This window comes from Dipodomys merriami, unplaced genomic scaffold (genome assembly GCF_024711535.1).
Source record: "Dipodomys merriami isolate MVZ:Mamm:240054 unplaced genomic scaffold, mDipMer1.0.p SCAF_70, whole genome shotgun sequence".
NCBI classification, from domain to species: Eukaryota; Metazoa; Chordata; class Mammalia; order Rodentia; family Heteromyidae; genus Dipodomys; species Dipodomys merriami.
The window spans coordinates 1584614-1612602 of NW_027206291.1; the positions used below are offsets into that span (position 1 = coordinate 1584614).

Sequence of the window (27989 nt, forward strand, 5' to 3'; positions counted from 1 at the left end):
GCCTCTGCCTGCCCAAGTCAGAGCTGTCCCCCAGGTCCCGGGGCCTCCCTCGCCAGCCCTCGACCCGAAAGTAAGTCCTTGAGAGGCGCGGGTCTGGCAGCGCAAGCTGTGCCCAGCCCAGGCTGAGCTGCCTTACTACCTAGTGGTGAACTTTCTCTCCCTTGATTTGGTGTAGTATCGGTGCAGCCCTTCCTGTCTCCCTGAGCCCCGAGCTGAGGCTCAACAGGCTTTTCATTCCCAAGACAGTCGTCTCGCCCTCCATACACGCTTCAGGGCCTAAGTAAGGAAGAGTGACCTTGTGCTCAAAAGTGGCAGCTTTAAGGCCGGGAGCAAACCAATCCCCTCCCCCGCAGCGACCCCCGTCCGGCCAGGCCAGCCCCCCCGTCCCCACTGCCCCGGGCGGCTCGGAGGCCCGGGGCGCTCGGGGCCGACCCCCGGGGGTTCCGGCCGGGTCACCCGCCTGCCCGCGAGCACCCCAGGGCCAAGCTGGAAGCGTTTGGAGAACACGGGGTGCTGTGCCTCGTGGGAAGGTGTCTGCGGCCCGACACGGGGGCCCGCGGGCTGGCGGGGCGGGCGTGGCGAGACCTGCGGCGCCGACGCGGCTCTGCGGCGCTCGGGGCTGCGCGCTGGTCCCGCCGGCGCGGCCCGGCCTCCGCTCCCGCGCGCCCTGGGCATCCGGGTGCCGTCGCCCATCTGGGGCGGGTGCGGGTGGGCAGCGACCCCCGGCTGACATCCACGCGCCCCGGGCCCCGGCGCGAGGAAGACCCCGGGCCCCCCGGGCCGACCCGCACGTCCGCCCGGCCCGGGGCCTCCCGCTCGGCTTCCGGGAACGCCCCCCTGTGCTGCCGGAAGCGCGCCGCGGGTGGGCGGGGCCCGCGTTCGGGACGTGGTGGCTGGCGCGTCGGGGGGCGCGCGGCGCTGACGCGCAGCCGCGGCAGCCAATGAGGAGCGGCGCTGGCCGGCGGGCCCGCCTCCGCCCGGCCCCGCCCCCGTCGGCGTCGGGCAGTCGGGCGGGCGGGAAGGGGCGGCCGCTCGGGCAGGATGGCGGCGGCGGCGGCGGCGGCGGGCGCGGGCCCCGGCGCGGGCGCGGGCGGCCCGGGCGCGGCGGGCGGCGGGGCGCGCGAGGGCGCGCGGGTGGCCGCGCTGTGCCTGCTGTGGTACGCGTTGAGCGCGGGCGGCAACGTGGTGAACAAGGTGATCCTGAGCGCCTTCCCGTTCCCGGTGACCGTGTCGCTGTGCCACATCCTGGCGCTGTGCGCCGGGCTCCCCCCGCTGCTGCGCGCCTGGCGCGTGCCGCCCGCGCCGCCCGTCTCCGGCCCCGCCGGCCCGCACCCGGCCGCCGGCCCGCTGCTGCCGCCGCGCTTCTACCCGCGCTACGTGCTGCCGCTCGCCTTCGGCAAGTACTTCGCGTCGGTGTCGGCGCACGTCAGCATCTGGAAGGTGCCGGTGTCCTACGCTCACACCGGTGGGTGCGGGGGCCGGGCCGCTCCGCCCGGTTAGGAGCGCGCGGGGCAGAGGCCGCCCAGGCCGCGGGCGGGGGAAGGGACCGGAGGCGCCGAGAACGGACGAGCCCCGGGACCGCCCCCGCCCGGCCTCCCGGTGAGTGCCGTCCCTCTCTTTGCAGTCAAGGCCACCATGCCCATCTGGGTGGTCCTCCTGTCCCGGATCATCATGAAGGAGAAGCAGAGCACCAAGGTGAGGACGCCCCGCGCGGGGGCCGCGGGCCCGGGCTGCTGACGTGGGCGGCCCGGCTTCCTGTGGAGGAAGGGAAGTCGGCGGGGAGGCTCCCGGGGGTCCCCCCCGCGGCGGACGGGCCGTGCCGGGGCCTCGGGGCCGGCGCTGGCCCCTGCGTGCGGCCTCGCCCCGGGGCTGGCCGGCCCGGGACCTGGGCAATGGACGGAGCTTGTACAGACAGAACCGCGGGAAGTGGACGTGGAGATCTGACGTGAGATGCTGGACCCAGAGGTCGGGCGACGGCTGGGGCCGCGTCTTGGACATGAAAGCCGCGCGCTGATAACCTGGGCACAGAAAGGCGCCCGGCGGGAAGGAGGGGATGCCCCTGGTGCCAGCCAGGGCTGTGAGTGTGCCCAGCCCGGCGCTTCCTGCCTCCGGGCTCTTGGGACTCCTGGGGTCCTCGCTGGAGTCCTCTGGGGGGACACCGATAGCCTTCGCTGTGTGTGACTTGGGCGGAGCCGAACGGCTGCCCCGCACGAGCTGTTGGGAACCGGGCCCAGTCCGGCTGGATGCTTTCTTACAGCCTGGCGGACCTGTGCACCCTCCTCCTACCCCAAGGCTGACGTCAGGTGTGACTGGCCCTTGGGGGTCAGAGGCAAGGGTGACACACAGGTGCAGGTGTGTCGCCCAAGAACCCGTGGTGTTGATCGGGTTTCCGGGCTCCATGGGACATTGTACTGGGCTTGGGCAGGAAGCCCACGTGGCGGCCCCACCCAGTGGGCAGATAAGGCCGATCACTGATAGCCCTCCAGGACCTGGGACTTGAAGGGGACAGGCACCGCACCCGAAGGCCGGAGGGGAGGGGGGCCGCAGGGGAGGGGGGCTGGGACTCCATCCCCCAGACGGCACGCTGCCCTCCCACGGGGGGCCCCTGAAATCTCTGCTGTGGCTCTTTGGGGGTTCTCCTTGCTTTTGCAGTACTGGAATTTTAACTCGGCCTTGTGCTTGCTGCACGGGCCTTAGCTGCCTGAGCTCCGCGTGAGCTTTCTCAGCTTTTGTGGGTTTTTTTTTAAGTGTCTTGTGGTTTTGTCCATACCAGCCTGGACCATGCCCCTTCTACCTAGGGCTTGTCGCGCTTGTCATGCAGCTAGAAAAGGTGGGCACGTCGGTTGAGATGGAGTTTCATTAACTGCCCTGCTGACCTCCATCCCAAGTAGCTTATGTGAGAGGTGTGAATCCCTGAGCCTCGGCCTGTCTCTTATTTTTTGTTTTGGATGGTACTGAGACCTGTACTTGGAGACTTGCACTTGCCAGGGGGACCCTCTCCTGCTGAGTCATGCCTCCAGCTCGTCTGCTTTTCTTTTTTGGTATCATGGGGCTTGAGCTCTGGGCCTGGGCGCTGTCCATTGGCTTTTCAGCTCAAGGTGAGTGCTCTACACTTGAGCCACAGCGCCACTTCTGGTTTTTTGGTAGTTCATTGGAGATAAGACTTTCATGGACTTTCCTGCCCAGGCTGGCTTTGAACTGTGATCCTCAGATCTCAGCCTCCTGAGTAGCTGGGATGACAGGCGTGAGCCTTGGGCGCCTGGCTTCGTCTTGGTCTTTGTTTTTCTGATACGGGTTCACTGTGGAGCCCCTGCTCACTGGCAACTCTGATCCCCTTTCTCAGTTTCCCGAGGGCCAGGATTACAGGTGCATGCTGTTACATCCAGCCCTGACCTTGTTTGAAGAATTTTTTTATAGCTCAGGGGTAAGCTAAAAGCCAGGACAGTTCCCCATGGTCTGTGGAACCTGGTGGCCCCTCAGGCATGGAGAATTCTCCCACCAGTGCCTGTGTCGTCCCCACGGCCAACAGCTGTTAGGCCTGCAGTGTGCGGGCCGGGTCTGTGATGGAGAGCAGATGGTCCAGTGGGCGGAGCCAGATGACCAGGCTGGGCCGGGACACCAGGCAGCACAGGACATGGGAGGACAGAGCCATGGGTGACCCGAGGAGGGGTTGTCCCAACCAGGGGAGCCAGACTTGGCCAGGAGAGCGAGCACAGTCCTTGGTCCCTGCAGGTGTACTTGTCCCTCATCCCCATTATCAGCGGCGTCCTGCTGGCCACGGTCACCGAGCTGTCCTTCGACACGTGGGGGCTGGTCAGCGCCCTGGCCGCCACGCTGTGCTTCTCTCTGCAGAACATCTTCTCCAAGAAGGTAACGGCCCCTGCAGGGGACAGTGCACCACCCCCCTCTCCCCCCCCCACCCCCCCCCCGTGTGCTCAGGTCCCCAAGAGGGTTCTCTGTTCTAAAGGGAACAGGGAGTCACACTGGTCCTCCCAGCGACTCAGGAGGCTGAGGTCTGAGGACTGTGGGTGAAAGCCAGCAGGACAGGAAAGTCTGAGCTTTCAGTGAACTAGCAAAAAGCCAGAAGCGGTGCTGCAGTTCACGTGGTAGTAGAGCACCAGCCTTGAGCAAAGACACTCAGGGACAGCGCTCAGGCCTTGGGTTCAAGCCCCAGGACTGGCTCTTGCGTGCGCCTGCACACATACACACACACACACACACACACACACACACACACACACACACACACACACACACACACACACACACACACACACACCCCTCTTTTGCGGTGAATATGGGGAGAGCAGAGACAAGGCAAAGAAGCACTTTGGGGTCCTCCGTGTGGCATTGTGCCAGGGGAGGTGGCCGTGTCCTGGGGTCACAACATTATGGGCGCCGCTTCCCGCGTGGCAGTGGGCGGCCGTGGCTCGCAGCGTGGCAGGCGCCTGCGCAGCCGCCCTGAGGCACAGCTCATCCAGTTCTCGGTCATTTTTAGCAGCTCTCTCCCTGCAGGTCTTGAGAGATTCGCGGATCCACCACCTCCGGCTCCTGAACATCCTGGGCTGCCACGCTGTGTTCTTCATGATCCCCACGTGGGTTCTCGTGGACCTCTCGGCCTTCCTGGTCAGCAGTGACCTGGTGAGTGTCTGGCTCCGGGGCAGCGCCTCCCCGCAGGGCCGGGCCGGCCGCCGTGGCTCTGCGATCCTTCTTCTGGCATCTGTTATATTGGCCTGTTTCCCGAGGCTGTGTCAAAGCCCGCATGTGCGCGCGGCGGGCTGGGGTTGCCGGGCGCCGGTGGCCACGCCTGTCATCCCAGCTACTCCGGAGGCTGAGATCTGAGGATCACAGTTCAAAGCCAGCCTGGGCAGGAGTTCCGTGGGACTCATCTCCAATAAACCACCAGAAACCAGATGTGGAGCTGTGGCTCAAGAGCGCTCGCCTTGAGCTAAAGAGCTAGGGGACAGCACCCAGGCCCAGAGTTCGAGCCCACGACCCACCAAAAAAAAAAACAAAGGAAAAGGGTTTGTCTGGCCCAAACAGCACAGTAGCGCCGCTGCCTCCCCATCCAAGGTAGCCAGGCAGGAAGCCGGCGCGGCGCGATGGGACAGCACCGAGGGCTGGGCCTGTGGTGCCCTTGGATGGGCCGTGCCGGAGCCAGAGGAGTTCAACAGGCAGCCCAAGACCTCCCTTCCTCCTGCCAGGCCCGCCCCCTGCCAGGCCCGCCCCTGTAACCGGAGAAGGAGCGCCCACGAAGCTCCGCCTCTTAAAGGTCCCACAGTGAGTGAGCATCATCTAGCCTGTCCTCTCGCCTGCTGGCCCTGGAGCACTGGGACCCATGTGGCCTCCACAGCCAGGGCCGGGCACCGCGCGGCCTGGCTTCCCCTGTGAGCTGAGTCCTGGTTCCCAGTGGCCGCCACACTCGGGCCGGAAGCTTCAAGCACAGAGCCTGCTGGCATGGGTGCCTTTGGCCACCTGACCGTCTCGCTCAGCTCTTGTTCTGACACTTTTCCCGCCTTTTCAGGGATCTTGCCCTGTGGCCCAGGCTGGTCTGGAATGCCTGGGTTCATGTGATGCTCCTGCCTCAGCCTCCCCGAGTAGCCGGGACTAGAGGCATGTGCCACCAGGCCCCCCTGAAGAACCACTGTAGGCGGCATCTGCGCTAAGAGCAAGGGAGGTGGCCTGTTGCCCTTCTCCCTGCGGGAGCTGTTTCCGTGGCTCCTGCTGGGGTTGGGACGCCAAGGCCCAACAGGAAGGCTCTGAGGTGGGGGCGGGGAGGGAAGGGCTGTGGGAGCCAGGCCTCCCGAACTCTTCCCCCCCTCCTACCTCTGTTTCCTGTCTCTCAAGGCATGGCCTCTGCCACATGGCCCTCGGAGGGGCCGGTGGCAGGCTCGCCTGGCCCAATGGGGCCCCAGCTCCGCCAAAAAACACAAAGGCACTAGCCAGGCCCGAGGACTCACAGCCAGGAGAGACCCCTGCGTTCTTGTGACTGGGTTCGTGACAAGCTCAAGGCCACATTTCCAGAACCTTCCATCCCCAGAACGCAGCCCTTTGTCTGCTGGCACCTGAGCTCCAGGGCCTGGCGTCCGCTGGGGGTGGGGCCGCTGGGCCCCGGAGGGTCTGGGGTCACGGACGCCGCGCAGGCCCCCGCTGGGCACCTGCCCCCACCTCCCACCCCACCCACGGCCATCTCTGCCCCCATCCCCGCAGACCTACGTGTCCCAGTGGCCATGGACGCTGCTGCTGCTGGCCGTGAGCGGCTTCTGCAACCTGGCGCAGAACGTGATCGCCTTCAGCATCCTCAGCCTCGTCAGCCCGCTCAGCTACTCTGTGGCCAACGCCACCAAGCGCATCCTGGTCATCACCGTGTCCCTCATCATGCTGCGCAACCCGGTCACCAGCACCAACGTGCTGGGCATGATGACGGCCATCCTGGGGGTCTTCCTGTACAACAAGGTGAGGCCTGGGGCCTGGCGGGGGCAGCCACAGGGCCTTGGCACATGCACCTGTGGCGAGGCTCAACTGGGTCCCCCCTCCTTCCGTGGCCATGTGTAGTCTATGGCAGGTTGGCCGCAGACTGGCCAGCCTTGTCTGTCCTGGTTGGTGGCAAACCCCACCCAAGTGGCGGCAGTAGGTGGCGGAGGTGTGGGGAGTGAACCCGGGGAGCGGTGCCTGCCAGGCGGCCCTCCACCACGTGAGCCATGCCTCCCTCTTTCTGCTTTGATGACTGTTTGGCTTGTGTGTTTGCCCGGGCCTGGCCTCCGACCAGTCCAAGTGCTGGCATTGCAGGCGCGTGCCACCACACTTGGTTCATTTAAGACGGAGATCTCACCAAGTTTTTGCCCGGGCTGGCCTTGAGCCACCGTTTCCCAGCAACCGGGATTCCAGGCATGCGCCACCATGCCCAGCTCCTGATCGGCTTTGACACGTGAACTCTCTGTCCTTTCAGACCAAGTACGATGCCAACCAGCAGGCCCGGAAGCCGCTCCTCCCGGTGTCAGGGGCAGACCTGGGGCTGCTGGAGCGGCCGCACAACGGCGCCCTGTTCCCTGCACACGGCCGCAGCAGCGCCCTGACCGACCACTTCCAGTACGGCCGTCAGAGCCACGCGAACTCCTACACGCTCAGCCGCTACGACGTGTAGAGCCCAGAGTGGGGCGGTGCTGGGACACACGTGACTGGCCGCCGCAGGACCCCAGGCGGGCAGCAAGACTCCCCGGACCCCCCCGCACCGGGCACAGGGGAAGCCGGGTCAGACCTGCGCGGCCTGAGCCCCACGCACCTGCCACATCCTTGGGTGACTTTGTGTGCGGTATTCAGGACCCAGCCTGGTGAAGCAGGGTCACCGTGGCTGCAGAGCCGGTGAGAGGCGGCGTTCTGGGGGTGCAGGTGTGGAGGAGGGGCAGCTGGACACGCGGGCTGGCACAGGTTTCCTGTGGGCCCAGGACGTGGCCCATGTGGCACTCACGGCGGTGCCAGGTGAGATGGTTTGCAGCTGGCCGGGACCCCCCTGCCAACCGCCCCCAGCTCCGCCGAGGCTCCGGTCCCTGTGTCAGGTGCGGCCACAGGTGCTGCTGTCGGCGTGGACGCCGTGGCCACCTCTGGGGATCCGAGGCTGGCCCGTGGGCTGCTCCTGGCGTGACCGGGGTGGTGCATTTTCGGGGGTGTTTTGCAGTTGCGTGGCATTAGGCCGTGGCCCGTTGGGGACCAGGGGCCGGCGTGTGGATGGGAAACGCTTGTAAATGTTGAGCAGCAGTGGGGCGCCTGTTGCCATGGTGACGAGTGGGGCGTGGGGCCATGGGCGGATGCGTGGGGTGAGGATCATGGCCTGGTTACTGGGGAGACGATCCTGTCGGTCTCGGGGGCCCTGGCTGACCTGGTGAGCCGGGGCGGGCCCCACGCCCTCCCCTGCCGCAGCTGCACCGCATTCGCGGTCGGCTATCTTAGGAGGTTTGCTGCTCGCTGGCTTTCTTGGCTGCCGGGGATCGCCCCATGGGCGTGGCCCATGGCACCATGGGCGTGGCCCGTGGCCGTCAGCGCTGCTGCTGGTTCTGGTCCAGCCGGAAGGCATGGCGTGGGGCTGCGCACAGCTGCGGGTGGGGATGAGCCGTGGGACGTGCTGCGGTGTGGATGGAGATCGCGCATTCCTGTGTCTTCCTCCCCATGCAGTCAGCTGGCGGGGGAAATGATCGCTTTGGTTTTCTTATGGTTTATAAATTAATAAATGGGATATTTAATTCTGTACACACTCAGGGCACACGTGTGCACAGCCACAAGCCGACAGACGAAACCGGTGCCCTCACCACGCTCCCCTCCCCCACGCCTTCCGCGGGGAAACTGAGGCTCATAGGAGCTGTGAGGCTCATAGGTCAGTGAGGCACAGCGCCTTTCCCGGGGAGGCAGGTGGGGTGCAGGGGACTCGGCAGGGCGCACCCCATTGTTCAAGGGCCTGGCAGTGGTCTCGGCACTGTGCGGGGTGTGCGGGAGCGGCGGCCCGGCGCCTCACTGCCAGTTCAGGACACGATCCTTGGTGGTGGAAGAAAGGAGCTGCAGCCCAGCGTCACGCAGCAGTGTCGCTTTGCTTTTTGGTCGTGCCAGGATTTGAACTCACTTCATGCTTGCCAGGCAGGCCCTCAACTACTCAAAGCCACACCCCCAGTCCTTTCTGCTTTGGTCGTTTTTGAGATAAAACCTTGTGTCTGTGTCCAGGCTGGCCTGGGCCCCAGTCCTCTTCCATTCACCCCATCTGGGAAGCATCGTGTACAACCATACTGGCTTTTCTAAAATGGTGGAGATGGGGTCTCATGAGCTTTTGCCCTGGGCTGGCCCTCTATCATGTTCCCATGACCGCCCCCTCCCGAGTATCTGACTTCAGGTGGTACCTGTGTGCCTGGCTGTTGTCTTGTTGGGCTGGTATGTGCACCCAGATGGCAGACTTGCTGACCTCGGCCACGTAACCAGAGTGGCCATGGCCCTCACACCGCTCCTGCAGCCCATCCCACGGCTTCCTCCAGCGGAACTTAGCCCAAACCACTACTCGCCCACGCTCCCCATTTGTGCCACCCTCCCAGACTCAGGATCCCAGTTCAAAGCCAGCCCTGGTAGGAAAGTCCATTAGAACTTAGAAGTGGCGCTGTAGAGCAAAGTGATAGCACACAGGGCTGGGAAGTGGCTCAGTGGTAGAGCGCTCACCTCGCATGCATGAGTTCCTGGGTTCGAGTCCTCAGCACCCCATAAGCAGTGGCGCTGCTGCTCAAGTGGTAGAGCACTAGCCTTGAGCTGAAGAGCTGAGGGACAGCGCCCAGGCCCAGAGTTCAGGCCCCATGATCCACCAAAAAGAAAGCCCAGGCAGGTGGAGGAATTTGGGGTTCTCTGGCCTTCATTTACGGGGAGAGGACAGAATGGAGGAGATCCTGTGCTGTCCCCATGCGCTCTTGTGGCGTGGCCACGGCCCGTGCCTGGACACGCTGTGTGTCGTGAATGGTGCGGGCCGCCAGCCGGCTCTGCGGTGCATCATCTTCCGAACGGCTGATACACCTCCCGGCGGAGCCTCACCCGCCAGCTCTGCGCCTTACTAACGTGGGAGAAACCTTTTGGGAAAACCCGAAGGTAGCACAAACAGCAGGTGTCCGCGAGTCACGCCGTGGCCGTGGGCTCCGTCCATGAACCACGCGCCACCCCCACCGGCTGCCTGAGCGCTGTGCACCCAGCCTTCAGCAGCGAGTGGGACGAGCAGGAGTGGAGGCCATGTTGGGGTACGTAGCAAAGACCCGCTTCCCCCCCCCCGCAGTTTTTATTAGCATCAACTAGTTGCACAGAGGGGTTGCATTTTGACATGTCCATACACGACATGAACGTATCTCCTCCCTCCCCCTCAACCCCTCGGCATCTGCTTTCCCCCGTCCTGCCTCTCATCCCAGCTCAGAGCTGAAGGCCGAGGGTCAAGGTTGGAAGCGGCCCAGGCCTGGGAGTCTCCATGGCCAGGGCGCTCCCCACACAGCCGGGCGTGGAGCACCGAAGCTCGGGCCGGCCCAGGCCCCGGGCTCGAGCTCGGAACCCGCACCAGCGAACTGGGCTTGCACAGGTGAAGGCGTGGCCCCTAAGAGCCATTTTCTCTTTTGGGGGTTCGCAGTGGCCGGGCCGCGCCCCGTCCGGGGCCTGGGCGGCGGGTGCGCCGGGCGCCTGCGCGCTAGGCCGCGGGCGACTTCCCCGACGGAGGCTTCGCGGGAAGGGCGGGGGGCCGGGCCGGCCGCGCGCGTGCGCGGAAACGCTGGCCACGGCGAGGTTCGGCCGCGGCCGGTCCGTCCGGCACGGCTCCGGTGTCAGAACCGAGGCAGGCCTGCCGGGGTCGGGCTCAGAGCCGGCCGATCGGGGCGAGCCTCGGTCAGCCCGGAGAGAACCCCCGAGGGTGCGGACGGCGTCCGGGCCCCGCGACCCGGGCGCGGCCGCCGCGCGTGCTCCGGGGCCGGCCTCACCTCGGCTCCCCCGCGCGCTCGCCGCGACGGAGGCCGGCCGGCTTCTCGGACCGTTGACCGCGCGAAGGGCGGGGAGGGGGGGTGGAGAACGCCTGCGGCTGTGTCCGTTCCGCCCGCGTCGCGCCCGAGCCGCGCATGCGCACCCTGCGCCCGCGCCTGCGCCCTGGCAGCCCCGCGGGCGCGCGACCGCTTTCCCGCCGACCTCCGCGCCTCACTTCCGGCGTTTCCCAGCAACGGCCGTAAGTGACGGGCGGAAGCGGACCGAGCGTCCGGACGCACACGGCCCTCTCGCGCCACTTCCGGCCGGGTTTCATTGACGGCGCTGCTGGCCATCGTGAGGCGCCGCAGGACCTTCCCCGCGGCCGGAGCCATGGAGATGCCTCTGCCGCCGGACGGTGAGGCCCGGCCCCGAGCCGGGGCCGCGTGTCTCCCGCCGGGATTCCCGGCCGGGTCCCGGGCCCGCGTTCCCGAGTCCCGGGCCCGGGAGGGGGTGGGGCGGGGCCTCGCGCCGGCGCCCGCGGCCTCCCCGGCGGGGCCCCGCGTTCCCGGCGGGCGGGTGGCCCCTGTCGGGACCCGTACGAGCGCGGGCTGCGGGGGGCCGGGCCGGGCGGGGCGGCGCGCGCTCCCTCCCTCCCTCCCTCCCTCCCCCCTTCATCCCCGCTCCCCTCCGCCCCCCAGACCAGGAGCTCCGGAATGTCATCGACAAGCTCGCCCAGTTCGTGGCGCGCAACGGGCCCGAGTTTGAGAAGATGACGATGGAGAAGCAGAAGGACAACCCCAAGTTCTCGTTCCTGTTCGGGGGCGAGTTCTACAGCTACTACAAGTGCAAGCTGGCTCTGGAGCAGCAGCAGCGTGAGTCCCCGCGCCCTGCCCGCCGCCGGCCCCGGAGCGGGGCGGCCCCCTCCGCCCATGGCGTCCTCGGAAGCGCCGGGTGCTCTGGAGCGCGAAGGTGGTGGGCGCTTGGGTCTGGCCCGGGAACTGCCGGCCCGGGCCGTGGGCCGTGGGCCCAGGGAGGATTCTGTGCGGTTGTGATGCACGGACCCCGGGTGGGGCCGCGCCCTGTCGCTGGCTGTCACTGCACCCACCCACCCGTGTTGTCAGGCCGCAGTGGTGAGCCCCAGGGGCTTGTTGCATAGGCGCCGGTGGCGGAGCTGCAACTGCTGAGGCCTGCAACGCCTCACTTGGGCCTCGGCAACGCACATCTTGTGCCGCAGTCATCCAGTTTAGAAGGTGGCAAAGCAGCCAGGCGCCGGAAGCTCCCGCCTGTCTTCCTATCTAGTCAGCAGACTGAGGATCGTGGCAGTTAGAAGCCACGTCAGGCAGGAAAGTCTGTCAGACTCTGGCCTCCAATTCGCCCAGAGTTTAGTCAGGAGCAGAGTTGTGGCTCAGATGGTAGAACACCAGCCTTGTGCAGAAATGTAGGTGGGTTCCTGCGTCCTGAGTTAAAGTCACAGTACTACACACACACACATTAAGTGGGTAGATCAGAGGACAGGTCCTGGGAGAGCTTCAGGGTGGAGGAAGCAGTTGTAGAACCTGGAGAGGCCCCGCAGGCCGGGAGCCCTGCGTGTGCAGAGAGGACGGGGTCTGGGGCGGTCATGCCAGGCCTTTGCCTGCGTGTCTGTGTGGGGTGAGGTGTCCAGAGGACTGCCCCTTAGCCCGCACTCCCGAGTCCAGCGTGGCTCTTGCAGCCCGGTGCTGTGAGGCTGCCGTGCGGGCTGGGCGGCAGGACAGTGTGGATGGAGTTGGCAGGGGAGGGCGGTGAGACTGAGTGGACTCCTCGGGCCATGGGTGTGGGCACAGCAAGGCTGAGCAGAAAGCCATGTGAGATGGCTGGGGAGAGCTGAGCCCGGGGTCCTCTCCCTGCACCCTCTCCCCTCACCCCAAGCCGGTGCTGGCTGTGTGGGGTCTGGGGGCACCTTGTCCAGATGGAGCAGCGCCACTGAGCTGGCTGGGTGGACCCGGAGCCTAGCCTTGCAGGCCAGGGAAGAGGCTGGGGGGGGCGGGGGGGGCCAGCGGCTTGGCTGGAGGTGAGGCTGCAGCGTGGGGGGGCACAGATTATGGATGTCTAGGGAGGCATTGGCAGGTCTGCCTTCTAGAACATGCTTGGTGCGTTTCCGATCCTCTGCAGCATGGTGCGGTGCAGGGCTGCTGTAAGGTGGCCCAAGCGTGGACCAAAGGCTAGCAAGCTCCCAGGATGTGCAGGGCTGCAGAAGTGAGAGGAGCAGGTGTCAGGGAGGGGCGCGTCCAGCCCCGAGTGGGCCCACGCGAGCCCCCTGGGCGGGCCAGCTTCCAGCTGCCTCAGGCAGAACCAGAGGCGGAATTGGAGGCTGGTTTCCTTTTCAGCTGGGCTTTCCCTGGTACCTGGTTCCACATTAGAACGGGCGCATGCCCCGCTCCCCCTGCTGAGTGGCCGCTTGGCCACAGACTCCAGCGGGACATGGACCCTGAGCACAGCAGTCCCTGGGGGCCACAGGCGAGCCAGCTGGGCCCAGAGCCTGGGTGCCCTGCAGGCGAGGAGGGTTTAGGCAGCTGGGGCAGGGATTGTGGGCACGCCCAGGGGTGGGGAGATGGCTCCCGTGGCCACGCTGTCCTGCCACCCAGACTTGCTGATGGAGCGGTGAGGGCTCCTGGGCTTTCGGAGGGGAGTGGGGCTGGGAGTGAAGGCCCGGGCTGGAGCTGGCCTTGCTCTCTGCACGGACACACAGAGCAGTCCGGGGCACCCAAGGGTGGCGAGTCTTCACCTGGTTGCTCGTGTCCCCAGTGCTCTGCAAGCAGCAGGCGCCAGAGCTGGAGCCGGCCGCAGCCCTGCCGCCCCTGCCGCAGCCCCCGCCGGCGCCCGCCGCGCCCATCCCACCCGCCCAGGGCGCCCCGTCTGTGGATGAGCTCATCCAGCAGAGCCAGTGGAACCTGCAGCAGCAGGAGCAGCACCTGCTGGCCCTCCGACAGGTGTGCCCAGCCCGCAGCCCCGGCCCCCAGCCCCAGCCCCCGGCCCGCAGCCCCGGCCCCCAGCCCGCACCTGCCCTCGGGACATGGCCAAGGGGTCGTTCATGCCACCCCTGTGCCTTGTCCCCCAGGAGCAGGTGACGGCGGCTGTGGCCCATGCCGTGGAGCAGCAGATGCAGAAGCTGCTGGAGGAGACGCAGCTGGACATGAACGAGTTTGATAACCTACTGCAGCCCATCATCGACACGTGCACCAAGGACGCCATCTCGGTGAGCACCCACCAGGCGGGCGTGCACGCATGCGTTGGGCCTCACGGGGCGCCAGCCTCACCCGCCGACCTCCGCCCGCAGGCTGGGAAGAACTGGATGTTTAGCAATGCCAAGTCGCCGCCACACTGCGAGCTGATGGCCGGCCACCTGCGCAGCCGCATAACGGCCGATGGGGCGCACTTCGAGCTGCGGCTGCACCTCATCTACCTCATCAACGACGTGCTGCACCACTGGTGAGCGTGGGCAAGGCCGCCTGGCCCCCTCGGCCCTCCTCGCCACGCCCGGTCCCCGTGTGTGGTGGCACGGTGGCCTTTGAGTGAGCCGGGTGAGCTTCTGCGCGGGCTCCGGTGACTCCGTCTGTGGAGAGGCGGGGTCCTCCCTGCGTGTGCGCACGGCTGCTCGCGCCCCCCCCCCCACATGCCCCACAGGCTGCCGTCTTACCCCCTCCACCCTCCCCCCGTGTACCCCGCAGGCTGCTGTCCCCCCACACACACACCTACGCAGTCGCCATCTCCAGCCCCGCTGCCCCGTGGTCCCCACTTCCTTCCCTCTCCCCCTCCTGCCTTTCTAACCGCACAGCCGTCCACCTGCCAGCGGCTCTCCCCTCAGCTCGCCCAACCCCATCAGAGGCCGGGCCACCCCGCGCCCGCCCCACGCCGAGCTGCTGGCTTGATTTGGTTTTTGTGGTGCTGATGATGAAGCTCAGACAAGCGCCATGCCCGACGCGTTGTCCCCACACGCGGTGGGGGGTGAGGGCTGGCCACGGTGCCCTCCAGGGCGGGCTCCGGTCCTCGCTGCCACCCTGGGAGCGGGCCTCAGGGAGCCAGCATCGCCCGCAGGGTGGGGGGTGTCTCCCGAGGCGGCGGAGGGCGCCGTGGCTGGAGCCACGATGGTAACGGGCGCGTGGCCGGGTCCCGTCCAGGGCCCTGACGCGCGGAAGGTCTCTCCCTCACAGCCAGCGCAAGCAGGCCCGGGAGCTGCTGGCCGCGTTGCAGAAGGTGGTGGTGCCCATCTACTGCACCAGCTTCCTGGCCGTGGAGGAGGACAAGCAGCAGAAGATTGCCCGGGTACGGGGCCGCTGGGCTGGGGCCGGGGCTGTCGGGGGACTGGGGGGGCCGCGGGGCCTGACGCCTCTCCTCACACAGCTCCTGCAGCTCTGGGAGAAAAATGGCTACTTCGACGATTCCATCATCCAGCAGCTCCAGAGCCCGGCCCTCGGCCTGGGCCAGTACCAGGTGAGCGGCCGCCGGAGTGGCCAGCGAGCACTGGGGATGCGGTGGTGGCCATGTCCGTGCAGCGCTGAGTGGCTCCTCCGCAGGCCACGCTCATCAGTGAGCACTCGTCGGTGGTGCAGCCCGTGCAGCTGGCTTTCCAGCAGCAGATCCAGACGCTGAAGACGCAGCACGAGGACTTCGTCAGCAGCCTGGCGCAGCAGCAGATGCCGCCCATGGAGGCCGAGGTCAAGGCCACCCCGCCGCCCGCCCCACCGCCCGCCCCTGCGCCCACCCCGGCCATGCCACCCACCACGCAGCCCGGTAGGGATCCCCGCGCCCGCCCCTTGCCTATACGCTGGCCCGGGGAGCCGCCCACGTGGACTGCTCAGGTGGGAGGTCGATAGCTTTTGTTCTAGCCTGGAAAGCACAGCAAGAGGGGCTTGCTGTGTGTGGTTGGGGCGCTGTGGCACGCACGGGACCCCGCCGCCATTGCCTGCACTGCAGCCTTGCAGTCACGCAGGCGTGCGTGCGTGTGCAAATACGGGAATAGCATGTAAGACCTGAAACGGGCAGCTATCCCTGCCTTCCCAAGGCAGAGGCGGGAAGGTTGCGAGTTCAAGGCCAGGTGGGGCTACCCAGTGAGAAGTCCGGTCTAGCAGTGCACAGCTTTGATATTCCCAGTCCGCAAACTTGAGAGCCAAAGTGTCCTGAAGCGTGACGCTCCGGCGCTAACAGAACGTGGGAGTTTGAAGGAGGAATTTCACACCCGGGGTGGGCTGCTGGCAAACTCTCGTAAATATTCCAGAATCAGGGAACCAACTTGGCAATACCTGTGGCCCCGCGTATTGGCTGTGGGATGGCTGCGCCGGGTTTTACATTTGCCAGGCGGAATGCGCTGTCACTGGTTCCCTCATCCTAACGTTAGAAAACGGAGCAAGGCCTGGCCGAGCGCGGCCCGCAAGCCCGCCGCTGAGAGGCAGGCAGGGGTGGCCTGTGCAGCGCGCCAGGCTGTCTGGGGTGGGGAGGGAGGGGGCGCCCGTGCTCCTCTGGAGGGGCAGGGGTGGCGGGGTGGCAGGGGCGAGGGCGGCCGGCGGAGACCTGGCGACAGTTGCTGTGCCGTGCCGTGCCGTGCGGCCCGCTGGCTCCCGTCGCCCCCAGCGCTGTGCGTCCAGAGCCAGGCGCTGGCCGCGCGCCCCTGACGGCCCCTCCCTGTTTAGATGACAAGCCTCCCATCCAGATGCCAGGCTCATCGGAGTACGATGCCGCAGGAGGGGTGCCAGACCCCGGGGCTGGGGGGCCGCGGGGCCCTGGGCCCCACGAGCAGATCCCGCCCAACAAGCCTCCGTGGTTCGACCAGCCGCACCCTGTGGCTCCGTGGGGCCAGCAGCAGGTACTGAGGCGGAGGGGAAAGGTGGGGAGGGGGACATTGAGCCCCAGACACCGCATCTTGGGGGCTGGGCAGGGGCCGCTCCCGCCAGACCAGGGCCCTAGGCTGCCACTGACATCCTTGGGGGGGGGGTAACTGCGCAACCATCCCGTCCTTGCTGTTCACGTCGTCTTGGGTGGTGCTGCCGGAGGTGTCCTGCAGCTTGTGGGGTGCAGCCAGAAGGGGCTCTAGACAGCCCAGCTGTGGGGCTGCAGATGCGCCCCACTCAGCGCACTCCGTCTTCAGGTCCAGAGCTGGCACGTGCTGTGGGGCTGGGCTGTGTGTCCCTGGAACAGGGGTGCAGGTCCTTGTCCCCCGGCTGCGGCCTGAGAAACCCCCAGCACTGAGCTCCCTGTCACCATGCCCATGTTTGGGGTTGGGAGGGGACCGAGGCTCGCACGGGGTCCCCAGAACCGACCCGGGCGGGCCCAGCATGGGGGATTGAGGCCGGTTTAGAGCTGATCCCAGTAGTCGCAGATGCGTGGATGTGCGTGGGCCGGTGTTGTCAGGATGCTCCCCTCCAGTCCCCCTTCCTCCCTCTCCCACCCCAACCCCCCCCCCCCCCGCTGGCATGCCCTTGAGTCCCACACCCCCGCGGCCCCAGCTCTGATGCCCGCCATGTGTACGCAGCCTCCGGAGCAGCCACCCTTCCCGCACCACCAGGGCGGGCCGCCGCACTGCCCGCCCTGGAGCAGCGGCCACGAGGGCATGTGGGGCGAGCAGCGCGGGGACCCCGGCTGGAACGGCCAGCGTGACGCGCCCTGGAGCACCCAGCCGGACCCCAACTGGAGCGGCCCGTTCGAGGGCCCCTGGAGCGGGCAGCACGAGCAGCCGCCCTGGGGCGGGGGCCAGCGGGAGCCCCCCTTCCGCATGCAGCGGCCGCCCCACTTCCGCGGGCCCTTCCCCCCGCACCAGCAGCACCCGCCCTTCAGCCAGCCGCCGCACCCCCACAACTTCAACCGCTTCCCGCCGCGCTTCATGCAGGACGACTTCCCCCCGCGCCACCCCTTCGAGCGGCCGCCCTACCCGCACCGCTTTGACTACCCGCAGGGGGACTTCCCCGCAGGTGAGCGCACGCCCTGCCCGCGGGCGCCCCACGCCCTGCTCCCCCACACCCCCCCACACCCCAACCCTTGCTTCTCTCAGCAGAAATGGGGCCCCCGCACCACCACCCCAGCCACCGCATGCCCCACCCCGGAATCAACGAGCACCCGCCCTGGGCAGGGCCCCAGCACCCCGACTTCGGGCCCCCCCCACACGGTTTCAACGGGCAGCCCCCACACCTGCGGCGGCAGGGCCCCCCCCATGTCAACCACGACGACCCCAGCCTGGTCCCCAACGTGCCCTACTTCGACCTCCCCGCCGGGCTGATGGCGCCCCTGGTGAAGGTGAGCCGCGGTGGGCCTGCGCCCGGGGCGGGTGGCCGCGGGGGAGGCTGCGGGCCGGGGCGGTGCAGGCAGCGCTGTGTCCCCGCAGCTAGAGGACCACGAGTACAAGCCCCTGGACCCCAAGGACATCCGCCTGCCGCCGCCCATGCCGCCCAGCGAGCGCCTGCTGGCCGCCGTGGAGGCCTTCTACAGCCCGCCCTCCCACGACCGCCCGCGGAACAGGTGCGTCCCCGTGTCCTCACGTTCCCTCCCGTGCCCCCCCCCCCCCCCCCCCCCCGCCGTGTCCCCTCCATCCCCTCTGCTAACCCCGGGCTCTGCCCCACAGCGAAGGCTGGGAGCAGAACGGCCTATACGAGTTCTTCCGCGCCAAGATGCGCGCGCGGCGGCGGAAAGGCCAGGAGAAGAGGAACAGGTGAGCCCCGCCCCCCCCCCCCCCCCCCCCCCCCCCGCTGCCCTGGACGCCCCGCGCTCACTGCGTCTCTCCCGCAGCGGCCCCTCGCGCTCCCGCAGCCGCTCCAAGAGCCGCGGGCGCTCGTCCTCACGCTCGCACTCCAGGTCCTCCAAGTCCTCCGGCTCCTACTCCCGCTCGCGCTCCCGCTCCTGCTCGCGGTCCTACTCCCGCTCCCGCTCCAGGTACGAGCCCCGCCCCGCCGAGGGGGCCGACCCCTCACCACCGTGCCACCCCGCCCCGGGCTCACCCTGCCTGGGGGCGCGCCTGACCGCTCACCCGCCCCGCAGGAGCCGGAGCAGGTCCCGCTCCTCCAGAAGCCGCTCCCGATCCCGATCCCGCTCCCGCTCCAAGTCCTACTCTCCAGGCCGGCGGCGCCGCTCCCGCTCCAGAAGCCCCACCCCGCCGTAAGTCTTGCTCGGGGCCTGCGGGGAAGCACCCGCCACCCCCTTTCCAGGGGTGCGAGGCGCCTCTACAGAATCCAGCCACACTGGGGGCGCACTGTGTGCCAGGCAGTGGGTGGAGAAGGGGGCTCCAGGTGGTGAGCCCCTACTCAGCAACCCAAACTGCCCCGCTGCAGCTCCTCTGCTGGCCTGGGTTCGAACTCGGCGCCTCCCATACCTGACTCGAGGCTAGGGGAAGAGAACAAGGGGCATCAGATGCTGGTGAAGATGGGTAAGTGGCTGCGCCGTCCGCCCCGGGCCGGGGTGCGTGTGCCCATGCGCACACCCATGGCTTCGTGACTGCCCAGCCTCGGCCGCAGCTGGCCGCAGCGCGCTGACCATCCCGCACGACCCCTCAGGTTGGAGTGGCTCTGGAGGCCTGGGGGCCAAGGAGCAGGGCATCCAGGACCCCATCAAGGGCGGGGACGTGCGGGACAAGTGGGACCAGTACAAGGGCGTGGGCGTGGCGCTGGATGACCCCTACGAGAACTACCGCCGCAACAAGAGCTACTCCTTCATCGCCCGCATGAAGGCCCGCGACGAGTGTGCGTAGCGGGGCGGGGCGGGGCGGACGGCGGGGCGGGGCGGGCGGCGGGGCGGACGGCGGGGCGGGGCGGGCGGCGGGGCGGACGGCGGGGCGGGGCGGACGGAGGGGACGGCGCTGGCCGGTGCCGGCCGCGCTGCTGACCCCGCTCCACCCCCGTAGTCTCCACGTTCGGGGCACGCAAGGAAGAGAAGGAAGACTGATGGGGCCAGGCCACGCCACACACGCGGCCGCAGAGCGCCATCGCCAGCCGCTGAGCCGGCGGGGACCCGGGCCGGCCCCCTCCGCCCTCGGGCCAGGCCTGGCGGGGGCGGCACGGGGCTTCGCCTCCTCCTTTTTCCACGCGCAGTTTAGTTTTAGAGGGAGCCCGCGCCCCGCCCGGCCGCCGCTCGGCCTGCGGCCTGGTACAGGCCGGGGCCAGGGCCGCCGCCCCGCCGCGCGCGCGCACACCGGATCCACGCCACGCGGCCGCCGGGTTTCTCGTGGATTTTACTGTTTCACCTCCAAATAAAGCCATTTTGTAACAGCGTGGCCTCGGTGCGGCCCGCCTCAGCTGGCGGCCGGGGCGCCCGCGGGGCCCCGCAGCTCCTCCGTCACCTCCCGCAGCGCGGCGTCCAGGGTCAGCGGCGCGGGCCTGTGGCACCGGATGTACTGCGGGGGGGGGGGGGACACGCGGGGCGCTGAGCGGGCGCTGGGGGGACGCGCCCCCGACGCCCCGCCCCCCGACGCCCCGCCCCGCCCCCCGACGCCCCGCCCCGCCCCCACCTCCTGGGCGTCCTCCAGCGTGTGGTAGTGGAAGGCGTCGCCGTCCAGGGAGCGCAGGAAGGAGCTGTGCAGCTGGCGGCTGGCCTCCACGAACTGGCGCGTCAGCCCCAGCTGCTGCTTGAGCAGCTCGTTCAGCGCCAGCACCGCGGGGCTGTAGGCTGTGAGGGCTGAGGCCCCGCCCCGCTCAGGCCGGGCCGGGCCGGGCGGGGCGGGGCCCGCGGCCTGGGTGCTGGGTAACCCCCCTGGCGGAGCACTGGTGGGCGGGGCCTGGGTGCTGGGTAACCCCCTGGCGGAGCACTGTGGTGGGCGGGGCCCACGGCGGGGGCGGGGACAGGGGCAGGGCCTGGGTGCTGGGTAACCCCTGGCGGAGCACTGGTGGGCGGGGCCTGGGGGCCATCCACCGGGTGGAGCGGCGGTGGGCGGGGCCCGCGCCTGGCCAGAGTCTGCAGTCTGGTTCTTGGCCCACCCTAGTAGTCTGCAGGTTTGGGATCCAGACTCAGGTAAGGGGAGGGGTAACCCCACCCCCAGGGGTCCCACGCCCGCCTCCCCGGAAGGGCCGGGCTCTTACCTTCCAGGGCATCCGCACTGACCACATGACTAGCGATGGGCACTGGGTCCAGGTAGGCGCTGCCCAGGCCCGGCCCCACAACCGCCTCCCCGGCCCCTGCGGGACAAAGCGGCCACCCGGCTGCCTCTGTGCACCCGGCCAGCCCAGGTCTGCACAGCGCAGCCCGCACCCGATTCACAGCCTTGCTCGCACACCTACAATCCCGGCCGCTTAGGAGCAGAGGCAGGGCCTCCATGGAGGAGGCCACACAGACCCTGTCTTACGCAGCCAGGGGCTCACGCCTGTAATCCCAGCTACTCAGGAGGCTGAGATCTGAGGACTGAGGCTGGAACCCAATCTGGGTAGGAAAATCAGAGATTTGTCATATCTAATGAACCCAGCAAAAAGCTGGAAGTGGTGCCGTGGCTCAAGTGGTGGAGTGTCAGCCTTGAGTGAAAATGCAGACACAGCACCCCAGCCTCGAGATGAAGCTCTAGGACCAGCACACGCGCGCACACACACACACTATACACATATACATATGTATATACACACATGTATATATGTATAGTGTGTGTGTGCACACGTTACACACACAGTCTAGCACTTTCTGGTGCAAATTCAACCACCAAGTGCCAGGCACCCTCCCCAGGGCAGGCCTGCGGTGAAGCAGGCAGGCAAAGCAGGGCAGGGCCCAGCCAGCTGGGGGAGAGAAATTTCCAGAAGGTCCCTCTGGAGCTGAGGAAATAGGGCCAGGGGCCTGTGCACTGCGCTCCCCAGGCCGAGCTGCAGCGTGGGGGACAGGGACCGCAGGCAGGTGTCAGGGCGGCCAGCTGAGGAGCTGGGTGCACCCCCCCCCAATCACCGCAACCAGGGCTGCCCCAAGGCCCTCCCGGGGTCGCCGGGCCAAGCCAGATTCTAGAAGTGTCCCGAGTGTAGGGGCTCCTACCCCGGCTCCACTGGTAGGCGAGGCCGGGCACCAGCGGCTCCAGTGTCTGCACGGCCACCTCCTTAACGGGGCGCGGCTGCGGCCCGGCGTGCGGTGCAGCGCTCTGGCTGCAGGACAGCTCCGAGGGGGTCCCGCACGTGTCTGAGGGTGCGGGCTCGGAGACACTGGGGCTCAGGGAGCGCTCGAAGTTCTCCGAGTAAGCCAGGCTGGAGGGGGACTCCGAGGGGGGCTCGGAGGCCACGCTGGCCCCCAGCCGCTCTGACACCTGGCTCTCGTCCCCCGCCACAGGGCTGGCTGCAGCCTGGAACGTGGAGCCCGAGGCCTGCGGCCCTCCGCTGCCGCTGCCGCTGCCGCTGCCTTCCTCCTAGGGGCACAGGGGGAAGCGTTTCACATCTGAGCCAGGCATGGTGACGCACGCCTGTAATCCCAGCGCACCGAGGAACTCCAGGCCAACCTGGGCTCCATGGGGAAACTGACCAGAACATTCCGAGAACTGGAGGTGCAGCTCAAGGGCACACTGGGGGAGGGGGCATGCCTGGCTCCCCCGTGGGCTGGATATGCGGGGGGGGGGCGCCCATGGGGGACTTTGTCCCAACGGCGCCCAGGGCAGCACAGCAGCAGGAGCGCAGGCTTTCTGGGGGCACAGGGTGACGGGCCTGGCCTCGGGGTGCTGCCTGCTCATACCACACCTCAGAACCTTTTGCCTTTCTTGGCTCTGCTAGGGTCCCGTGCTTTTGCATGATCTGTCCTCAGACCGTGTGTTTCCGGCCCCTGCCGCCAGAGTAGCTGGGATTACAGGCAGTACCACCAGGTCTTTCCAAGTTGGTTTTTAGACAGATGCCACCCTGTCCCCCAAGCTGGTCTGGAACAGGGGATCCTCCAGCCTCGCCCCCCCCACGGGGATCCCAGCGTGACCCCACCCGTCAGGCCAGGCAGGGGTTCTTAGTCGGTGCAGCCCCCCTGTACCCCTGGAGTGCCATGCTGCTTGCATGCCAGCACCACAACTCCAGCAGGACCAAGGATGCGCACTCGGGCCGGGCCACTTACGCTCCAATCCCCAGCTGAGGTTTCGCCGCTGACGTCTGCAGCCAGGTCCTCCAGGGACAGGTCCTCCAGGGACAGGATGTTGACTCTGAAGTCTGGAATAAAGATGGTGGCCCGAGCCCCTCCTTGCCTCTGCAGGGCTGGGGACAGCGGCCTGGGCCCGGCCCCGGCTGCACGCATGCACTCTCTGTCTGAGGGCCAGCGTGCCTCCCTCGGCCCTCCGCGTTTGAGCCTCGGCCCACCAAACGTGGATCAAACCAGCCTGAAGCCACGGGGCCACCAAACGTGGATCAAACCAGCCTGAAGCCACGGGGCCACCGTGTGATGCTGGGTGGGGGCTGCGCTCCGGCACCGCACACCCGCACCCTGCGCCATCCCGGGCTGTGAAAGCCAGGACGGCCCGGCCCGGGTGGACAGGAAGCAAGGCGCTGTCCTGACAACAGCCGAGAGCCGGGCGCCGCGCTTCATCCCGGCTGCTCAGGAGGCTGACACGGGAGGACTGTGGTTCAAAGCCAGCCTGGGCAGGAAAGTCCCTGAGACTGATCTCCAGTGAACCACTCAAAGACCAGAAGTGGTGCTGTGGCTCAAGTGGTAGAGCACCAGTCTTGAGCACAAAGACGCTCAGCGACAGCGCCCAGGCCCTGAGTTCAAGCCCCACAACTGACAAAAAACAAAAACCAAAACAAAGACGCCTGCGTCTGCACCCGTGTGGAGCTCCCCGAGCCGTGAGCGCCACCTCCCCGCGCCCCCAAATGAGCCATGAAAAGGGAAGCAAATCGCAGGGTTGGCTGTAGCTCTAGAAGGTTCTTTTCCCAGGTTGCTGCTGTAATGGGTCGGAGTGGGTGACGTGGGCCCTGAAACCCCTCTGCTGAGATCAACGCGAACCCCGCTGCACCGGCTCGGGGAGAAGCTGGGGTGGCGTGCACCTGCGGCTGCCCAGGCCTGCGGAGCGGAGCCTGAGCCCGCCGGCCCGGCGCTGCGCGCGGTCCTTCCCCAGAGGGATTGAGAATGGCCTCAGACTGCGGTGCTCCGGGCTACGTCCCCCTCCCTCAGAGAAGGGATGCCGGGGCACACCACCACACCTGGCTTATTGTTTGAGATAGGGTCTCACGCGCTGGCTTCAGACACAATCCTCCAAATCTCAGCCTCTCCGCCCGCGCCCGCGCCCCAGGAGCTGGGTCCCGCCCGGATGCCCCCCCCCCCCCCCCCGTGCTACCCAGGCAGTGGGCCGTACCCTGCGGGCTGTCGGTGGCCGCTTCGGACGCCGGCGCGTTCCAGGGCCCCGCCTCGCTGCGGGTGGACAGAGACACCAGCTGCAGCCGCCGCAGCTCCGACGACGCGGGCGCTGAGGAGGCGCGCGAGGGCGGCGAGGCCGCGGGGGGCGCCGAGCCCCCGGGGAGCGGGGTGTGCGCGGAGCCGGCGCGGCCCGGGGGCCCCAAAGGCTCGGAGCTGGGCAGGGCGAGCGCCGTGGGCCCACGCGGGGTCTCACCGTCCTTCGTGGAAACAAGACACGTGGGAACAAGTGACCATCCAGACCTGCTGACACCCACGCGCCCCCAGACCTGGCTGGACGGCGGACGGTCCTGCAGCGACCCGCCCTCTGCGGAGCTGGGACAACAGGCACACCCCCGAGCGGCCTACTTTTCCTCGGGTTTGAACTTACGGCCTGGGCGCTGGCCCTGAGCTTTATCACTCGAGGCTGGCACTCTACCACGTGAGCCACAGCCCCACTTTGGCTTTTTGCTGGTAAACTGGAGAGAAGAGTCTCACAGACTTTCCTGCCCAGACCTTTCCTTCCTCAGGACGGTGATCCTCACGTCTCAGCCTCCTGAGCAGCTGGCATTGCAGGCATGGCCGCTGGTCTGGCTACTTATGTCTTTTCTTCCACAGGGCTGTGCTGTAGCACGGGCTGAGCCGGCGCTGGCTGTGCAGCCCCGGCCGCCCTCAAGCTTACAACCCTTCCTTTTGGGCTCCGGTGCCAGGATCACAGGTGTGCAGCGCCACCCCCTGTGCTGTAGTGGGGATGCTTGCATCACGTGACTGTCCCCTCAATTAGGAAAAAACAAACCAAAGAGCCAGGCCCTGTGGCCGCAGGCGCTGTCTGGCGGTGCCGGGGAGAGGGGAGCAGACACAGCAGGCACAGTTACAGATCCGGGACCACACGCGGCCGCACGGCCACACCCAGCCCTCAGCCAGGGGCGTCCGGCCCCGCCCAACCCAGCGGAGCTCACGAAACTGAGCTCCACAAATGAAGAACCCAGCGCGGTGGCACACGCCTGTAATCCCAGCACTCAGGACACTGAAGCAGGAGGACCAAGGGTTTGAGGTCAGCCTGGTCACACAAAAATAGAAAATAAGAAACCCAGTCTGGAGCCTGTCATACTCAGGAGCTGAGATCTGAGGATTGAGGTTCAAAGTCAGCCTGGACAGGACACTCCATGAGACTCTGATCTCCAATAAACCACCAGAAAACCAAAGTGGTGCTGTGGCTCGAGTGGTAGAGCGCTTAGCCTTGGGCTAAAGAGCTGAGGGACAGCGCCAGGCCCAGAGTTCAGGCCCCAGGACCGACGACAACAACAGCAAAAAGATCTGGAGAGCACACCTGCCTAGCAAGCCAGACCCTGAGTTCAAATCTCAGCACAGCCAGAGGAAGGGGGAAAGTCCACAGTAAAATGGGAGTGAAGGAGCCCTTCACCCCTAATCCCTCCCCACGGCCACCTCGCGCCCAGCCCCTCACACCCCGCCACCTCGCACCCAGACCCCCACCTCGCACCCAGCCCTCCACCCCCCACCTCATGCCTAGCCCCCAAGCCCCCCCACCTCACCCCCAGACCCCACACCCCTCCACCTCACACCCAGACCCCCACCCCCCACCTCATGCCCAGCCCCCCACGCCCAGCCCCCACTCCCCCCACCTCGCACCCAGCCCCCCACGCCCCCCACCTCGCACCCAGCCCCCCACTCCCCCACCTCATGCCCAGCCCCCCACGCCCAGCCCTCCACTCCCCCACCTCACCCCCAGCCCCCCACCTCGCCCCCAGCCCCCACCCCATGCCCAGCCCCCCACGCCCAGCCCCCACTCCCCCCACCTCGCGCCCAGCCCCCCACTCCCCCCCACCTCGCGCCCAGCCCCCCAAGCCCCCTCACCTCGCGCCCAGCCCCCCACTCCCCCCACCTTGCACCCAGCCCCCCACTCCCCCCACCTCGCACCCAGCCCCCCACGCCCCCCACCTCGTACCCAGCCCCCCAAGCCCCCCCACCTCGCACCCAGCCCCCCACCCCCCACCTCATGCCCAGCCCCCCACGCCCAGCCCCCACTCCCCCCACCTCGCACCCAGCCCCCCACTCCCCCCACCTCGCGCCCAGCCCCCCACCCCCACCGCCCCCACCTCACGCGCAGCCGAGCTCTGCTTGGTCCACGTTTCCTCACGTCTAGAAGATTCTGTCAAGCTCCCCAGCAACTCCTTCATTTCCTCCTCGTCGCTGTCCGGCGCGTCAAGTCTTCCAGCAGGTTCTGCGCTTGGGGTGTGCCGGGCGCGGCCCGCTGTCCCGGCCCGGGGGTGCGGGGGTGCGCTCCGGGCGGGGGGCGCCCTGGTCTTGAGGAACCTGCTTCCTCCCAGGCTCTGCGTGGCGATGGAACTGGTGTCTCCAGCTTTCTTCTGGAAGTTTCCGCGGGCCTGCTGGAGGGCCAGGCCCTCGGAGCTGCTCCTGCAGTGGGCGCCGGGCCGGGCCGGGGCGGGCGCCGGCCTGCGGCCGCGGAGCTTGCTCTCCATCTGCGCCAGCTTGGCGAGCACCGCGCTGGTTCGCGCCGCGGCGCCGGGGCTGGGCCGGGACGTCCGGCCCCGGCCGCCGGGCGCTCGTGGCGGGGCCCCGCTTTGGTTTCTTCTGAGGAACCGGCTGTGTCCCGGGCCGGCCTGGGCCAGCCCCGGGCGGGCCGGCAGGTTTCTGACTGCTTCCATCTTGGAATCTTCTAGAGAGAGGTCGCTGAGATCAAACATGCCACCCGGGCCATAACGCAGTTTGCTGGCAGAAGCCATTCTGGGGGGAGAGGAGAAATCGCTGGGGACGCCGGGAAGGGGGGCGCTGGGGGCTGCGGCTCATGGCAGCGCGTCGGCCCCGCAGGCGGGACTAATGCTGCTCCCACAGCACGGGTCTGTGGTCTCAGATGAGGTTGTTGGGGGGGTGGGGGGGCCGGGCCGGGGTGCTCTGCGGGTCCCGCAGCTCTGCTGTGCTGTGGGGGGTCACAGGCCTTCCCTGCCCCGTTGGGAACCCTCGGCCTCCAGCACTGTGAGCCGCGTCCAGTCCTCTCCTTCCGCGGTCACCACCGGCCCCGGGCGCGGCCGCCGTCACTGGACACAGACGGAGACACGGCTCCCGGCCGTCCGCCCTCCTCCTGCCTTGTGTTTCTGGCAGGATTGGGGTCTGCACTCGGGGCGTTACTAAGGGGGTCCCCCAGCCCTTTATCTTTTCAGGGGTTTTTGTTTTGTTTCTCCAAGGTAAACGTGCATCTGTCGCGAGGGCTGACTCCCAGGCTTCACTGTGCTGCCCATCCCTCCATACTGCACGGTGTGCTTTTCTTTCTTTTTTTGGCTAGTCCTGGGGCTCTAACTCCGGGCTTGGACTCTGTCCCTGACCTTAAAGCTCAAGACTGGTGCTCTGCCAGTTGAGCCCCCGCTCCGCCTCTGGCTATTTTGGTAGTAATAAGAGGCTCACGGACTTTCCAGCCTCGATCCTCACATCTCAGCCTGCTGAGTAGCTGGGCTGACAGGCGGGCGCCACCGCCCCGCTGCTTCATAGGCTATTAGCTGCAGATCAAACGCAGAATCCACGCCCTCCCCAAAGCGTCCCTGCGAGGGACACTCAGCCTCGCTGAGCAGCACGCACGGCCTCGCCACGGGCTCACGCGTGAGTCCCCGGAGATGGCCCCGCCACGCAGCCCAGGCGGCCGGGGAGCAGCTGCGAGGCCGGAGGGGCGGGGCCGGGCCGGGACCGCCGGGCGATGCGCGCCCGGGCAGCGGGCGGGTCGGGTTCGCGGGGCAAGTCCAGGGTCGACAGGAGTGCGTGCACTGGGACGCAGTCACGCCGCCCCCCACCTCCAGGGGGAGCAGCGCTCTCCCGAGGAGGAAACTGAGGCCCGGCCCGCCCTCCCCCGCCTCCCGTGCACGCCTCCCCCCCTCCCCACTGACCTCGTCCACGTTGTCCTTCCGCGGAGGCCGCCAGGGATTTCCCGCTCAGCGATCCGGAGCCGGGATCCCGTTGCCCTGGGCAACCGCGCGACGGCGGGAAAGGCCACGCCCCTCCTAGGTCATCGTGGCGAGGCATCATGGGAAAAGTAGTTCTGGGCTGAAATCCCGGCGTACACCGCGACGCAAACAGACCCATGGTGTGTCAAGTCACAATCGCGAGGCGTCGTGGGAGCTGTAGTTTCCCGAGGACCCTCGGCGTGCCCCGCTCCCCGAAGACCAAGGGTGTGTCCCACATCATAATCGCGACGCATCACGGGAGTGGTAGTTCCCGCTGGTTCCCGGCGT

At 67.8% G+C, this 27989-nt stretch overlaps 3 protein-coding genes across 5 annotated transcripts; 2 read left to right on the forward strand and 1 right to left on the reverse strand.

Annotated features, from left to right (window-relative positions):
- Nucleotides 1-1041: 1041 nt before the first annotated feature.
- LOC138817583 (solute carrier family 35 member E1) lies at nucleotides 1042-8248 on the forward strand. Its single transcript, XM_070008044.1, has 6 exons — nucleotides 1042-1465; nucleotides 1625-1695; nucleotides 3733-3870; nucleotides 4516-4641; nucleotides 6211-6456; nucleotides 6950-8248. The coding sequence occupies exons 1-6, from the start codon at nucleotides 1042-1044 to the stop codon at nucleotides 7142-7144; spliced, it is 1200 nt and encodes a 399-aa protein (XP_069864145.1). The 3' UTR covers nucleotides 7145-8248.
- A 2540-nt stretch (nucleotides 8249-10788) lies between these two features.
- On the forward strand, nucleotides 10789-19681 carry LOC138817652 (calcium homeostasis endoplasmic reticulum protein). Of its 2 annotated transcripts, none has more exons than XM_070008162.1 (18): nucleotides 10789-10870; nucleotides 11154-11327; nucleotides 13240-13424; nucleotides 13553-13690; nucleotides 13772-13923; nucleotides 14613-14757; nucleotides 14836-14925; nucleotides 15009-15225; nucleotides 16122-16294; nucleotides 16961-17396; nucleotides 17480-17718; nucleotides 17807-17940; nucleotides 18044-18130; nucleotides 18208-18351; nucleotides 18457-18573; nucleotides 18747-18841; nucleotides 18969-19154; nucleotides 19316-19681. In XM_070008162.1, the coding sequence occupies exons 1-18, from the start codon at nucleotides 10846-10848 to the stop codon at nucleotides 19354-19356; spliced, it is 2778 nt and encodes a 925-aa protein (XP_069864263.1). In that variant the 5' UTR covers nucleotides 10789-10845; the 3' UTR covers nucleotides 19357-19681. The 2 variants fall into 2 exon arrangements, with proteins under 2 accessions (XP_069864263.1, XP_069864264.1); XM_070008163.1 differs by having other exon boundaries at nucleotides 14646-14757.
- LOC138817654 (uncharacterized protein C19orf44 homolog) lies at nucleotides 19625-27917 on the reverse strand. 2 transcript variants are annotated; one of them, XM_070008173.1, is made up of 8 exons: nucleotides 27645-27917; nucleotides 25848-26496; nucleotides 23693-23951; nucleotides 22462-22553; nucleotides 21415-21778; nucleotides 20487-20582; nucleotides 19919-20085; nucleotides 19625-19804 (listed from the first exon to the last, which is right to left on the reverse strand). In XM_070008173.1, the coding sequence occupies exons 2-8, from the start codon at nucleotides 26493-26495 to the stop codon at nucleotides 19703-19705; spliced, it is 1728 nt and encodes a 575-aa protein (XP_069864274.1). In that variant the 5' UTR covers nucleotide 26496; nucleotides 27645-27917; the 3' UTR covers nucleotides 19625-19702. The 2 variants fall into 2 exon arrangements, with proteins under 2 accessions (XP_069864274.1, XP_069864276.1); XM_070008175.1 differs by lacking the exon at nucleotides 27645-27917 and adding an exon at nucleotides 27196-27294.
- Between the last annotated feature and the right edge of the window lie 72 nt (nucleotides 27918-27989).

Excerpts from the sequence above, each read along its gene's own strand:
- LOC138817583 (XM_070008044.1), top strand. The coding sequence starts at position 1,042 with ATGGCGGCGGCGGCGGCGGCGGCGGGCGCGGGCCCCGGCGCGGGCGCG. Across the intron at positions 1,696-3,732 it reads AGGAGAAGCAGAGCACCAAG|GTGTACTTGTCCCTCATCCC; the intron begins GTGAGGACGCCC and ends TGGTCCCTGCAG. Across the intron at positions 4,642-6,210 it reads TCCTGGTCAGCAGTGACCTG|ACCTACGTGTCCCAGTGGCC; the intron begins GTGAGTGTCTGG and ends CCATCCCCGCAG.
- LOC138817654 (XM_070008173.1), bottom strand. The coding sequence starts at position 26,495 with ATGGCTTCTGCCAGCAAACTGCGTTATGGCCCGGGTGGCATGTTTGAT. Across the intron at positions 20,583-21,414 it reads CGCCTACCAGTGGAGCCGGG|GGGCCGGGGAGGCGGTTGTG; the intron begins GTAGGAGCCCCT and ends TTTGTCCCGCAG. Across the intron at positions 19,805-19,918 it reads CGCTGGAGGACGCCCAGGAG|TACATCCGGTGCCACAGGCC; the intron begins GTGGGGGCGGGG and ends CCCCCCCCGCAG.
- LOC138817652 (XM_070008162.1), top strand. The coding sequence starts at position 10,846 with ATGGAGATGCCTCTGCCGCCGGACG. Across the intron at positions 11,328-13,239 it reads GGCTCTGGAGCAGCAGCAGC|TGCTCTGCAAGCAGCAGGCG; the intron begins GTGAGTCCCCGC and ends TCGTGTCCCCAG. Across the intron at positions 14,758-14,835 it reads AGCAGCAGAAGATTGCCCGG|CTCCTGCAGCTCTGGGAGAA; the intron begins GTACGGGGCCGC and ends CTCCTCACACAG.